Source organism: Sardina pilchardus, chromosome 9, assembly GCF_963854185.1.
Source record: "Sardina pilchardus chromosome 9, fSarPil1.1, whole genome shotgun sequence".
Taxonomy (NCBI): domain Eukaryota; kingdom Metazoa; phylum Chordata; class Actinopteri; order Clupeiformes; family Clupeidae; genus Sardina; species Sardina pilchardus.
In genome coordinates this window covers 15714025-15729694 of record NC_085002.1, presented here as the reverse complement: position 1 = coordinate 15729694, position 15670 = coordinate 15714025, and the positions used below count along the sequence as shown (strand labels likewise).

Here is a 15670-nt window from a genome sequence, read left to right as displayed (position 1 = left end):
ATGAATAAATTTTGATACGTTTTCAAATAAACCTAGTGGTCTTTTCATCTTTTAGCCAGGAAAGCTGTTCAGGTTCCATTGCCATCCAGAGCAGTGATATTGGACAAGCTGCCATTTGGTTTGATGATGCTTTTATTTATTTATTTATTTATTTATTTATTTATTTTAAGCATGGCTGCAATATGGCTATAATCGATTGTCCGACTCGGAGCTTGACTAGTCCAAACAGATTGAGGACTGAATTGCTGCTCAGTTCTGTGTGTCTGTGAAGTGGTCATGATTGGCGGATCAGGCACAGCTGCAGGCATGGAATTGGGTCTTGTGGCAGGGTAGGTATTTGTCCCCCGGGCCTTGGTGAGCGTGCTCCTACAAAGCACAGGGTGTTGGCCAAGCATCTAATGCCATAGTAGGGCTGTTTATAAAGCCAACCAACCCCTCCTCTGCCTTCCTCCGGGAACCAGGTGATACCGGCCTCATTGTGAAGGCTTCACCCAGTTTGTTGACGGCTGTCAGTCAACAGGATACTTTACTAATTGCTCTTGCCGGTGTGAGAATCCCATCCTTGCCCTTTTCCCTACCTTCAGGTTATTTTGCCCTCTTAGTACAGGTGGGGCTACAAGATTACTAGTTTACAGGTTTGTAACCCCTGAAATGAATAAATATATATGGCGGGTGTCAATAAAATGGTCCTTTTCCTTTTAAAATGCAATTTGTTGACGATGCATTGAAGCAATCACAGCAATGCCATGAGTAGCAGACCTTGTGCAAAGCTCACATGTAAACAAATTATAAACAACTGTGGTCAATGCACTACCCTAAAACCATGGCATGAGAAAAGGGGCCTCTTCTCTAGTTTTGCCAACAAACTATTTTCCAATTCATGTCTCACTGCTCTGGATCAGCCTAAGACATATCTACATGCCTTTACTGTTGTACTCCAGACAAACAAAAGACAAGTGTGATGACTCAACTGGAACTTCAGGAAAATGTTTGGATCAATGAGTGAAGGAAATGGAAAGGAACTATTGGAAATAGACCAGGCTCCAGACTAGTGTCACATACTTCTAAAAACATTCAAAGGGAAGTATCCTGGTCTGAAATGGTTCAACTTCCCACTCATCTCCTCTCATCTGCATGTCAGAAGGGTCTCCAACTGCCGCTAATGCCTGGGGTATCGTAAAGTGTGCGGTGGTATTATGGGGTGCAACTTTTTCCAAGTCCAGAAAAGAAACCGCTCTCCTTTGATATCGGTCAGGTCATTGAGCCGCACGCAAAGGTGTCGCTGGTGAGTGTGTGTCCCACGGCCAGATCTTTAGAGCACACTCCACACCCCCGACCCTCTTGCGCCATTTTTATGGCCATTGCAGCAATTATAAACGGCCACTCCCCTTCCAGTCCCCCAACTCATTTTATGTCTGTTTTGTAACATGGCTGTTTTTTGTCATTGTAATGTTTAAATGCTAAGGTTGCTCTGGGTTCGTGTGTTGCACCTTTGTCACAGTCATTTGTGCTCCTGCATAGTCAAGTCAAGTGTCATGCATCATAATGTACTACAATGATTTGAAGACCATACTCATTATGGCATAAGATGACAACAGGAGGCATCAGACTAATGTTAACTTTTTTCAATCATGTGCATCATTTATTTGAAAGTGATCTTGCTTTCTGAATCAGAATTGAGACATCTTGATGGGTAAAATCCTAAAAGAATCCTAATCCTATAGACAGTATTGCTTGTATTATTTCAGTGTGGCAGAGTATAACTAATTATTATTGTTTTGTTCTCCAAAAGCTAATGGAGAAGTTTCTGTAACAACTTCTCCATTGAGCTCCATGCAAGCTCACCTAAAGAGCTGCAGTGTAACGGTGTTGATTTGAGTGCACGGAGAGGAGTTGAGTTCTGTGCATGACAATGGTCATTTAATTGGGTTGAGGGCCCTGTGTGTGTTGTGGGGTTTATGTCATCGCTGGCATCAGTGTTCTCAGCCTCCGTGTTGGGTGGTCCCTCCTCTTTTTCCCCCTCCACTGGTGAGGAGCCGTGTCTACAGATTAATTTGTCCCCAATCGATTCCTCAAATTAGGTTGTTGGGAGGCCCAACTCTCAGGTGACATGCTAATTGGGTCATGCATCACCCCATACGTGATCCCAACAATGGTCACTCATCACTAGAGCTTTCATACGAGCCTGTTTCTCCCCTCCAACCAATTAGCCTCCAGTCAATCCATATCCTGCCAAAACTGATTCGGCGTATTTGGAATGACACTAACGTTTCTCCTCTCTTGTCACATGTAACATAACGGCTCACTTTCTAGGAATCGCCTGAAAGTTTCCTCTTAGTGTTTATTTCAGTGATTGCCTTTCGTAAAACACAAAACAGTCATTCAAGCACAGCACAGAGAAAGGAGGCCATGCATGGCATAGGCTAAATAAATGATTTATTGTACAAAAGAAAACAAAAGGACAACAAAAGAAAAAGAATAATGGGACAGTTATTCATATACACAGCCATCAAACTACAAAGTAGGAATGAATTTTTATCTACACAACATGACATAAAGCAGAAGAAAAGAAAGGGTAAAAAAAATTGAAGCGGAGGACTTGTCTAAAATACCATAAAAGAGCATTAGGATGTTTTATTATTGTTTCAACACTTTGTCTCATACTGATGATACTGATCTATGAAAGCACCTTCTTAAAGATGCATGTAACAAACCTAAGCAGTAACCGTTCCATGACAGGCTGATGCTATGCTGTGGACACCAGTACGCCTTCTGTTTGCGTGTCTATAAGGCTTTCCAGCAGAGCCGTTGGTCACAACCTCTTAACTCAATGACAACTGTTATGTGGCAAGGTCTCAGAATATTTCAGTGAGGTAGATTTAACATTGAAATGTGTTTATTTGTGAATTTTCTAAGCAATATTGAATTGGTTGAATTCTTTCTGACAAGTCCCCGACCTGAAACTTCTGTTTTTGTTTTTGATTTCATTTGTTTTGTGTTCTACAGGTTGGGTTAAGTAAACTCTCATACATTACTGTACACAACACATCATTTACGGCTTTGGCAAGCAGACAATAACCTGTATTCATCTCCCGAAATGCACACAGTCAAAAAACACATACAATGCAAAAAGCAAGATAACAATCGGTCCATCAAAACAGGTTCCTCCAACTCAGGAGAGCCAGTGGGTTTCCTGCCGTGATCTACTTCTATATTCCAGTTCAAATGACAGGCTGGTGAGAGCAATGTCTCCTTACAGAGTTGTGAGATGCTGGGCTCGAGAAGGCTAGACAAAGACCTCCGCTTCTGGTGATAGGGTTTGGAAAAGCATCATGGTAAAGAAAGTTTTTTTTTAACAGACCCACTAGTTTCCACACACAATGTATCGCCATATGCTTGGACAGTATGTTTTTTTTTTCTCTTGATTTTTTTATAATCCATGTACAAGCTCTTGTGCTCCATAAGGTAAAATACAAACAGAGAAAACAAACATTACAACTCCTCTCATCATTCACTTCCCATAGTGCAAAATTTATTGTTGGTAAGGTAGAGTGCCAAGAAAGGATCTTTTGTACCCCTTTTTTAAATTATACACATATATTATTTATATATAATGTCAGAAGGCTCTTCCTTTATCCAACGGCATAGTGCTTTCGTTTCCAACAAAGGGACATCTTCTTTGCTTTGACATCTGGTGGGGACAAGACAGACTTCAAGCTTTCTATTCTACTTTTTTTTCCTTTTTTGATTTTCGTTCAAGCACTTCCATAGTTCACCGTACCATAAAGCATTGAAATTGGGATAAGGGAAAGGTAATTTGTTTGATATATATAATACATTATGGCATTATATATATTTGTATGTGTATATATATATTTATATAAACTGAAAAAAAGAAAATATGACCCCCATCCCCCCCAAAAAAAACAAACAGTTACTATCAAAGATGATTACGTTGAGTTATCTACATTGCTGAATGTCTCTTCAGTCACAAGCAGTGGTTTATCTGGCTCCCTTAATGTCTTGGTTAGTGTTTCATTCAAGTTTCTTGTTCTCGTCACGTAAGTCCTATTGTCCTCCATTAACAGAGCTCTAGCCAACTACAACAAAACTACAGCATCATTTCTGCTTTTGGTTCTCACTCAGGACCAGCGAGACTCTCTGTCTGGCTGAGAGGAAAGTGAACAGAAGTGTGACTATAGACTGGACGTGTCTTGGATATTTCTTGTGTGAGTATTGGATGGTAGAGGGGTGTACCAAATTGCACGTACTGAGCAAGTCTGTCCAAACTCATGGAGTGATGGAGGCTTTTCAAAGCTATTTAAGTTTACCAGCAACATTTTTAAATTCCAGTGGAAAGACAAAATGTTTGGGTGGATGAGCTTTGCTCTATCTGGTAGGTTTTCCCTCCATGATATGGGGCTGTACTCAACATGCAGATGCTTCTCATCTTTTGGTCATTAATCAAAAGCTTTGGGTCGATATGTACACCAAAGCTGTGTAATCCTATGCTTTTAGGGAAAACATTCTTAGTACTGATACCTTTCCTCCTGCTAGAAAACTAAAAATCAGCTTGAAATGGCTCTCAGCCATTTTGTTGTTAGTCAACTGTAGGACTAACATACTAGGGTACTCTGAATGTATGATATATGTTTAGCTAAAGTCATCGTTTCTTATCCTAATGCAGTAGAATTAAGTTTGTGTATGTTGATGCTATAGATTCTTCAGATGTTGTGGCAGCAAGGAGAGAAAAGGGAAAGAAAGAATGAAAGAAAGAGAGATAGAAAGAAAGAAAGAAAGAAAGAAAGAGAGCACTGGCAAAGGCTTTTTTCCTGCTCATTTATAAAGGCAGTGAAATAAACCTTCTTTTCTTCTCCCGTTTCTTTTTGTCTTTTACAAGATCACGAGTAAAAGAAGATCAAAGTGGCCGTGAAAGGGTTCTTGGACCCTTGGGAATGTCACACTAGGGTGCTACCTGCATCTGGAGACAAGGAGGGAGGGGGATGGTTGGGAGTCTTTTCAGCACTTTATGTTTTTCTGTACCTTTGTGATGGCACAATGGACAAGATGGACGCGTTTTTGGCCTCAGATGAATCACTGACGTAGACAGCATGCAAGTGATCTATGATTTGATGAATGGATTGGATTGACTGGGAAGTCTAGTGTTTTTTCTTCTGGTTAGACAGGTGCCTGAGTTGCTGATACTACCTGATATGTCTAAACGCTAGGGTATATAGTTGGGGAAGGAATGTGGTATATGGAACTGGACATTCGATGGACATGCCTTATGTAGCTACGCTAGATGTGTGTGAATCTTCAGCAAATGTGTAAGTAGGTACTGAACTTGAAGGACAAACTTTCTGAAATGAGAAGGGAGCAACCACAAAGCTAACAAACGCCTAAAATAAAGGACCAAATAATATAATATCATATAATTTCCCTTGAGACTTCACTCTGCACAATAAAAAACAACACTCCTTTTGAAAACTCTCATATAAATCTCTCTCAGCTAGTCAATGTCCATTCATTCCCTCTATGCCGGTCTGCTGAAAGCTGTACTAAAACAAGAGACTAAGTGAACAAAGAAAACCTTCCCTTGATTTTTTTTGTACGCATGTGTGCTCTTTTCCAGCAAGTTTGGAAAGCAAGCACAGACAGAGAGAAATAGGCGCAGAGATCCTAGAGGAATTACGAAGAATGAAGGGCAAATGGTTTGGTGTCTTGGGAAGAGCTTAAGTCAGTCTGCCGGTCAGGGTTGGGGTGGTGAAAACAGACGCAGGAATGAGTGTATCTCGGAGTGTATGTGTAAGAATGAGTGTATGTGTAGGCGCCATCCCCACCCAGCCACCCACCACAACCTGCGTCCTTACCCCCCCACCACCCCCACCCCGACAAAGAGTAACATCTGTCTAGGAGCAGCCGCAGCGGTCGACCACCATGCCCGGGATCTTGCCGTGGATGATCTGCTGCTTGTCGTTGAAGTAGAGCATGTTGATGGGCGACATCTTGGTGGGGGTGCAGCAGGGTCCGGCCGAGCCCCGGGGGTTGGCGTGCTGGACCAGGTGGGTGTGCGGGTACTTCTGCATGAACATGTACTCGCACTGGCCCGAGCAGTAGTTGGCCTTATAGCGCTTGGGCGCGATGATCCAGTCCCAGCCGAAGGCCTCGAAGTCGACGGTCAGCGGGTAGCGGCAGCAGCGCGACTCGGTGGAGTGCTCGTCGCAGTCCAGGCCCAGGTTCCGCCGCGAGCGCTTGGTCGTCTCCAGAACCTTCACCTCCAGAAACGGCTGCTGAAGACAGGGGGATGGGGAGGAGGGGGGTGGGTGGAGGAGGAGGAAGAAGGGACGGAAGGAGAGGAGAACAAGAGTAAGGTGAAGAGAGGTGCCATGCTCAGAAACGTCAAGCTTTCCTTCAAACTTCTGAAGTCTGGATACAATGAGTGCTTTCAACTGTTCTAGTTTCATAGTAGCAAGTCCCTACTAGTTGATTCTGTGCTAGTTTCCAGTAAATAGTACACAACTTTCATGTGACAATCGATTGACTAGTAGGGAAAAGCCTTTTGATCCTCTACTGGTTCAACATGAACTTGACTAAATAGATGAATTGCATATAAAACAATTGAGTTCTTAGTGGTGTCCAATACATAATTCTGCAAAAAAGAAAGATACTGGTCTGGATACAACCACAGATAACAGTATGTAGGGATAGAAAGATGTCAATTCAGCCAAGTGCCTGACTGGGCCTGGGTTCAAAATGCAACAACATTTTGACAAAAGAAACATTTGATGGAATGGATTGACATGTACTTGAGTATAAATGTTTGCCTCACTAGGTGCCATTAGGTGAACAGAAATTCTTTTCTTTATGAAATTCTAATGAGTTTATTTCGTCCACAAAGTCAGAAGTCCATTCAGCCTTTTGTTTACAAACTGAACAGCACAATATGAATCATCTGTTTTGTTTGAAAGTGCTCTCTTCAATATTTTGTGGACTCAGAAGGCATCACACGCTAAATGGATGCACGTTATAGCACAGAATGCATTCTCTGTATAAAATCATCTCTATTTGGTGCCCAGTACAGATGGAGTTTAGGGGGCTTGTGCTTGTGCTCCTTAGTGATCATTCTGTGCCCCCCCCCCCCTCCCTCCCTCCCCCCACTAACTCCATCAACCCACTGAACCCGTAACCTCTAGGTTTAGTCATTCTAACCTTGACCTCTAAGTACCTTACGTTTCGGTCCTGAGTGTACGTACGTCCTTTTGTTGTGGTTATTTTTTTCTGGGCGCACAAAAGCATTGATCTCTCCTTGTGGCGAAGCAGCTGGATCTGCATGCTAGCGTGCTAAAGCTCTCCTGCCGGGGAAACTAACTGAAAGGCCAGAGAGGTCAAATCCTGTCAGTTGGGCTCCGCTCTCTTTGTTGGGTGGAAAAAAGAAGGGAAAACCCAGAGGACCAGGGGGGGAGTGAGATTCTTTCTTTGCTGTTTTTAGTTTGTTTTTGTACTCCGTCTAAAGAGCCTCTGATCTCCCCCTTCCCATCCACCCACCCCACCCACCCCTGCCTCTCGTCTTTGAAAAACAGAGAGAGAGCTGCAGTGTTCTAGAAAGGACAGGGGTTGTTTCTGGGTTTGGCATGAAGACCCGGGCTGCCGGAGGGTTTTTTGTCTTTGCAGGAATGACTGCACCATTTCAGCGGTGGTAAAATTTTAACCTGAAGTATGCCTGAACCTGCCCGTGGAGGAGAACAGAGGTAAATAGGTCATCTCTGGCCACCGATTTCACATCATCAGAGATCGATGGTCTGTCCAAACAGCCACATCCTTTGAATCTCCTTTGAATCTGAAGCAAGAGCCAACACATCGGCTCAGAGTTACAAAGATGCTTCACCAAACTGTCTGTGATTGTAAGGCACATCTTGTATTACGGGGTCTTATTACTTATATTCACAAAGATCAGTACATCTTTCAATATTTTTAAATCATTTAAACTGGGGATGATAAAAGGCTATCGATGGTGTAGTAAGTGGTGATGAGTATGATTTTAAGTCTAGGCTTCTACTCTTAGATCCTGCCTTATGGAACTGAAGAGGTGAAGAGGTCTAACATCTAACATTCTCCCACTGTGTCCTGTGTCCTGACTCGTCCCATTGGTTGGTCATGCTTTCACACACACACACACACACACACACACACACACACACACACCACACACACATACTACACACACACACATACTACACACACACACACACACACACACACACACACACACACACACACACACACACACACACACACACACACACACACACAACACACACAACACACACACATACTACACACACACACACACACACACACAGACACACACACACACACACACACACACACACACACGCTTTCACGACAGCAGGTCTAAGGGTCCTTACCAGTCCCTCCTCACCAGGCCGGAGTGACGTGACGGCCACGTCGTTGCCGCTCTCGTCGAAGGCGTTGATGTCGATGCCCCAGTTGGTGTGCGGCTGCTTGAACCAGTTCTGCAGCACGTGCTTGAAGTCGATGCTCTGCCAGTGGCCGGAGCGCGAGTTGAGCTCGATCTTGAGCGAGCGGATGCGGATGTGGCGGCTGCCCTGCTCGGTGACGGGCTTGAGGCGCAGGATCTGCAGGTAGACGGTGGACGTCTGCTGCAGGGGCCGCAGGTACACCCACAGCTGGGCCTTCAGCACCTTAGTGAACATCAGCTTGGGGCTGAACTTGAAGAAGCAGCAGCTGGGCTTGCCATCCACCTGCACCAAGGGTTCGGCTGCAGGCAGGAGAGAGAGAGAGAGAGAGAGAAAGAAAGATATAAGGGAGAGAGAGTGATATAAATTGAGTCATATTTCATATGTTTTCCTCATTATATTTCTTTTTAAAGCCATACTACTACTATTATTACACTATTATCTATGAAACAACACAGTGTGGTGATTGAATCTCTTTGTGTGCTCAACCGAAGACATTGCATGAAAGTGGACTGCATGTTAGATCTGTAGTATTGATGGAAAACAAACCAGACTAAACTAGATTTGAGCAAAATGTTGGCAGGGATTTAAGACACTGGCCTGACATACTGTCCTGGCCTCATTAGTTTGTGAGCAAATCAATTCAGTAAAACATTCACTCAAGTATTCACTCAATTCACTCAAGTGCTGAGATCAGAGAGAGGAATACACAACATACAGTGTATAGTATAGTAGTATAGTATAAATAGTATTAGAGTACATGCAGTAAAGTAAAAAAAAATAAACAAGAAGTCAATTCATATCTCTAGGTCAGACATTTCTTGTTGATACATCCATATTACTAATGATGTCACACTGCAGGTAATCTAGACCATGTTTAAACAAAACAAACAACATTCACTGTCATTGTTCAATATAAAGCAGAACCTGCTATTCTTTACATAAACCATGTGAAGCTGTCAATCATTGCTAAATCGGAGGTTGCTTTGGCAACCCGCAAAGGCTTCCTGGGTTAAAAGGTCATTTTGGCACCTAGGCCTAGTTAAGAAATGGGGTTAAGGGTCAAAAGCGTCAGCCTTTGACATCCCTCTGGGTGCTGTGGGGAGGAGGGGAGGGGGGTCAATCCTAATAGCCAAATTGAGTTGGAAGGTCAAGGTCAGTCCTATGGCAATGTTAATATGTTTTTCTTCAAGACTGTCTTTTCACCAAAAAACACACCCAAACAAGGGGGCCTATTTGGCGTTTGGACAGTGCTCCAAAAACGAGTACGCTTCAAATTTGTTTTCGTTTTTAATTAATCCTCCAGCAGCCAATCACAAATTGTTTACAGGCTGGCTTCAAATGACTGGGAGAAAACAGAGCATGCATTTTTTTTTTGGAGAGGGAGGAGGATTCTGTATTGTATCCTAGTGTTGTAATCGAATTAACGGCCATGCATAAGGGGACATGAATTCAATGAGGTAAAGATAGAATATCCACTCTTCAACTTCATTGGGAAGTTGAACGGAGGCCAAAACTGTAAAGGGCTGAAGTTCTTCAGCCTTGCTTCAGTCATTAGTGTGTGTAAATTACACACTGTCTCACGCTGCAAAGACAATATGGCAATGTTCCTCTCAGTGGGTTGCTGAGGTCATAGTAATTAATGTGAGTGTTGTTGTTGTTGTTATTGTTTATCTGCCCGGGCCCAGTGAGGAGGAGTTGGCCCGTATCTCCCGGTTCCGGATTCGCTTGCGATCGTGTGCAAGATTTGTTTTTATTTTGGGTCTGCTAGTTGCCTGTGCTCTACACTGGTGTTGCCCACATCAGCTGCATTCTCATGGTTCTAGATTCTTGGTTACCTTGTACTGACATTCTATGAGAACAGATGAACATGTGTAGATTTTATACTTTTTAATTAAAAAAAAAGAAACTCAACCATTATGGTTGACTGAAAGTTATTTATAGTTAAAAGCATGTTTCAAATTAGAACAGCCTGCCTCAATTCAGACATAATACACAGGCGTACAACAATAACAAAAAAAAGACTTTTACTCAAATTAAATGTCACACTCAGTAAAAACTACATGCCATATGGTTCTATACCTTGTTAAATTTTCCACTCTGAACATATAATAGGGCCTTTTCAGGCTCAGTCTAAGCTCTACAGCAATATAAGTCCACTGGACATATTACCCCAAAATGAAATCCAGCACCCTTCTGTCCGTTGAGTACAGTAATTTCACTCACATATGACTTCATATCCTTGACGTGTTTCTCTAAAACAAGCACTCTGCTCCATGGGCATTAGCCTAGAGCTCCCTCTCCTGTTGCAATGACACTGCCTCAGTGGCTATACAGTACATGTGCTCTGTCCTGAAGCTCAGCATTCTTGTCCCTCTTCGGAGTGACTCTAATCCTGTTGTTGGGTCTGTCAGAAGTTAACACATTACCAACAGATTTGTTGGTAGTCGGGGCAAAGTTGTGGCTTCAGTGGAAAGTTAGATAACAATGATAGAAATAGATTTTGTTCAGTTAAAAGCCTCTTTGATACCCACAAGTTCAACAGAGCAAACAAGAGAGAAGAGACTTTCTATCCAGATGGGGTCTCTAAGAATAAAATCTATGGATTATCCAGTAATCATATGAGCTATTAGCCAAGCAGTAGGTGGATACAGCCCTGACATCACAATCATCACAATGTATTCCGGATGTTTCTTAGTCTCAAATTGTTTCAAACATTGCTTTCTCTACTCAAAATTCAGGTTTCTCAAATGGTCTTTCTTATTGAATTGAACAATAACCTTGTATGTCAAGAGCTGTGACTGACAACTTTATGCAAGCGACACTTGGTATTAATTTCGAGCGTGTTTCAAGAGTGGCTCGAGTGAGCAGTGTGCCAGGAGGCTCTCTGAGGGAGTATATGAGCGTGCTTGTATTCACCAGTGTCAAACCTCACGCTAGGACCCTCCCTTAAGGCCAATTTATAGCTTGGTCATACTAGGTCAGCAGGTTTTTCAGTCGCAAATGAAAACCAGGCCTGAGAAAGAGCATTAAAAAGCAACCTCTTGTCCCACGAGAGGAAAGAATATAGCGTGTAATCCATAAAGATTTCATTCACAGGCAAAAAAACTATCATGTATGGGGTTTCCAACAAGCTTTGACTTAAACCTTTTGAGTGTTTTTTTATGGCTCAACTTAGGAGAGCATTTAAAAAGTTGTTAACCAAACTCCTATGACATTGGCTGCAACAGTTTAACTATTCATGGCACAGCGGAAAAGGGCTTATGTTATTCAACATTTTTCTTCCTTTTATAATATAACCGCATAGTGGCTTTAATTATGCTTAGTTATGGAATACAGGCATATTATTGATGTGAGCAAATGATCACCTTTTAAAATCTTATGACCTAAATATACCAACTACACACTGGTGTTTAAAACTGGGAGGGAGAGAGGGGGGTTGTAAGCCCACATAATGTTCGGAGAGCAGGCCAGTCCGCACATCAGAAAGGGGGGGGGATGCTGGGCTGTCACCTGCTCACACAGTTAGCAGGACAAGGGGAATACAGATGAGTTTAATGGGATAAGGGGGGTATTTGAGAAGCCCTTCGTAACCCCTTGGCCTGCGGGTGTGTGTTTGTGTGTCCTTAATGGAAATGGACAGACAGCATGTGTCAGTGTGTGAGCTCCTTCAGTATGACAGTGTAAGACAGTGTGTGTTGTGCACATTTTGTGCGGGTGAATGACTATGTGTCTGCATGAAGCATGGTGTGTGTGTGTGTGTGTGTGTGTGTGTGTGTGTGTGTGTGTGTGTGTGTGTGTGTGTGTTTGTGTGTGCATGTGCATGTGCATGTGCGTACGTTTGTGTGCATGAGAGAAAGAGAGAAAGAGAGAGAGAGAGAGAGAGAGAGATAGAGTGTGTGTATGTGTGTGTGTGTGTGTGTGTGTGTGTGTGTGTGTGTGTGTGTGTCTGAGGTGTGAGTGAGTGCACTCTGGCCTCTGTCATATACGCTTAATCCTTCCCACTGACAGCGTCACTGAATCAATGCGTTTGCGTTTGGTGGGACAGGCGTAACAGTGCTGGTCAGTGGCATGAATCTGACAAATAGACCATCGTCAAACACCCCCTCATACCCCACCACCCCCACAACACACACACACACACACACACGCACACAAGCACACACACACTCACACACACACACAGAGCACCCCCTACTGATCCCCCACACACCCCCTCCGGACAAGCTTTAAGAGTGGTCAAGAAATGGCATCCATTAGCGCTTTTTCCTCAGCTGTCTATAAAGTTGATTTGAATGAATACAGCGGGCATAATGAGACCCTGTGTTGCTGCATGTCGTCCATAAAAAAGCAGACCGTAAAAGTTGTCATGACGAGGAGACACAGCAAGCAAGCTGTCACTGGTCATGTGTTGTTGGTGTCCATTTATGCTTTTGTCCACATTGAGTGTTTTTGTGAGCAAAACACCACAGACAGCCAATTATTTAGGCCTTATTTTAGGCAAAGAAGGCAGAGAAATAGTAATTAGGAGAGAGAGTGGGTGGGAGATATAAAAGATGAAGAAAGACAACAAAAGACAACAAAAGAAAACGAACAACACCCCAGGAAATGATAATAAAAAAAAAAACGGTCAGCTATTGTTAGTGTCCGAAAACAAAAATGGCATGATGGCCACAACAAAAAAAAAGCAAAGAGAAAAAAGGGGGAATTCCATTTGCATATATATCTATATTTTCTTTTCTTAATGGGAAATGCAAATGTGGCATTTTGAGGGAGGAGTGTGTTGGAGAGAGCCATGGCTGGATGAATGTGACTCTGGGGTATCCCTGAGCACCTCGGCAAATTAATCATTGTGACACGTTCACGACCCCTCTAATAAGACAGGGGGCCGCACGGCGCCCCTCCCTCACTCCTCCGGCCGGGCCCAGGCCTCCTCTCTCCCTCTTTGTTTCCCCCGGGTCCCAAGGGTCTGAGGGGGGGTGGGGGGGTGGGGTGGTGGTGGTGATGGGGGAGGCCTGTGGTCGGAGCGGGAGAGGGGCCGCGAGTGTGAAGTTAGAGCCCTCATTCAGGACCCTCCCCAGGGAGACTGCCAGGCACAAGACTCCTATTAGGGGTTCAGTGAGGAAGCTCCCCCAGGAGCAACAAAAGACTAGCCCTCCACAGATCCCCCCCCCCCCCTTTTCTTTCACCACACACACTCACTCACACACACACACACACACACACACACACACACACACACACACACACACACAAATGTACCCCTCGCTCCCAACCCAGTGAACCCGTCCGGGACTGATAGATAAACCAATGCATGCATAAGCAATATGCACACTCTCACACCAATCGCACTCCGGCTATCGCACCACAGCTTTAACATTGTGCCCACACGGACACATACGACACGTACGACACGTAAGCTCCGTTACAGAAACTGGACATGAATATAGACAGCCACTGACAGAAACACATGCTCCATCAAAAGAGTCATGCTCTCTCTCTTTCTCTCTCTCTCTCTTTCTCTCGCTCTCACACACACACGGACAGGCACACACACACACACACACACACACACACACATATGCAAACATGCACTGTGCACACACACACACACACACACACACACAAGACATAAGACACACATGTTTGCACAGAGACACTAAGGGCCTCAAGCTGACGCGCGGTCCGAGGAGGACAGGTGGCTTATAATAATACAAAAGCCTCCACCGAGAGATGGGGAGATGGAGAGAGACGTGGTCCGTGAAGCCCACGGCGGAGCCCAGCCGATGGAAACAATCACAGTTCACAGGAAAGAGGGCCATGCGCCAGCAGGGGACTGGACTGTGTGTTTGGAGGGCAAATTCAGGATTTCACTCTCCTAAAAAAAAAAAGCAATGGAAAAACTCCACACTCGGCAGAGGAATGCTAACACTAGTTTAGTGCAGATTCTGTGTGGCCCTTATTTTGTTTTCCATTCAGAGATATAAATCTTTGATGTGCTTCAATAAAAAGAAAACAGCTTAAATGGAGATACCCCCCCCCTTTTCCCTTTTGCCCTCTTTAAAGAATGAACGGTATGCATACATATTCATGTACATAACCTGATGCTTTAAATCAATACACATGCACAGACCTTTGCATCTCTCTACTCTGAAATATATTCAAAGTTTTCAATAGGGCAAAATGACACAGACATATGCATGATAGCACAGCACATGGCCCAACGCTGGCCTCATGGACAATTGCATTAATCCTGCACAGGCATACATAATTCATGAAATGTATTAATTTATATTCATGTTTGCTGTCATTAACTGTTTCAGCATTGTGAGAGATGGAAAATGAGATGACTGGCAATGAGTGAGGTCCCTTCCCCTGACCCATGACTCCTTCAATCTCTCTCTCTCTCTCGCTCTTTCTCCTTCATCTCCTTATTTATTTATCTCTTTTTCTCACACCATCATTTCTGCTGTCCTTCATCCAACCATCCTGTGCATTTTTAGATGACTTCATTGACTACAGTATATACAGCTCAGAGCATCTACATTTTCACCATGGACAATGTATGTTTGGTAAAAACTGTAAAAACATTGAGGTAGATCCTAGAGAAAACATCTGTATCACTGAACTCCGACTTCCAACAGCCAGAAGCCAAAGAAAAAAAAAAACAACTATTCTATGACGTTCACGCAGATCATTTCCGCATTTCTTTTTTTCAATCAGTCTCATTCAAGTTCATTCAGGCTCACGTCTCCGCAGCACTCCGTCCGTACATTACCAGCTGCTGAACTTGGCCATTGTCCCAAAGTGCATTGGAACACACGAATCCATAATGAACTTCCCATCCAGCACTGCTTCACTCCGCTGCACGCTGAATGCTAAATGGAGAGCTGGAGTGGTGCTGGGTAAGGGCTGGGGTGTGGGGTGGGGGGGGGGGGGGGGGTGATGATGGGGTGCATAGCTTGAATGCTCCCTCTCTCTCTCCTTCTCTCAATATGAAGCCATTCTCTGAAGACTTAAGATCCTTATTAAATTTTCATGCTAATATTCATCGACGCTATCTTCCCCACCACCTCCTGCCTAAACCCTGTTATTTGCCATCAGCCTTCTAGCATATCCAAACACTTAATGGTCGCCGGGCAAACACTCAGAGCACCATTTCCTTTGATTAA

General features: G+C 43.7%; 1 protein-coding gene across 2 annotated transcripts in view; it reads right to left on the bottom strand.

Moving 5' to 3' along the window:
* Positions 1 to 5909: 5909 nt before the first annotated feature.
* gdf11 (growth differentiation factor 11) overlaps positions 5910 to 15670 on the bottom strand; it is a 19175-nt gene continuing 9414 nt past the window's right edge. Inside the window, exons 2-3 of one of the 2 annotated variants that reach the window (XM_062545957.1) lie at positions 8427 to 8800; positions 5910 to 6290 (exon numbers count right to left, since the gene is read on the bottom strand). In XM_062545957.1, the coding sequence (XP_062401941.1) occupies positions 5910 to 6290; positions 8427 to 8800 (755 nt within the window). The remainder of the gene's footprint in view (positions 6291 to 8426; positions 8801 to 15670) is intronic. The other variant, XM_062545958.1, reaches the window with a different exon arrangement.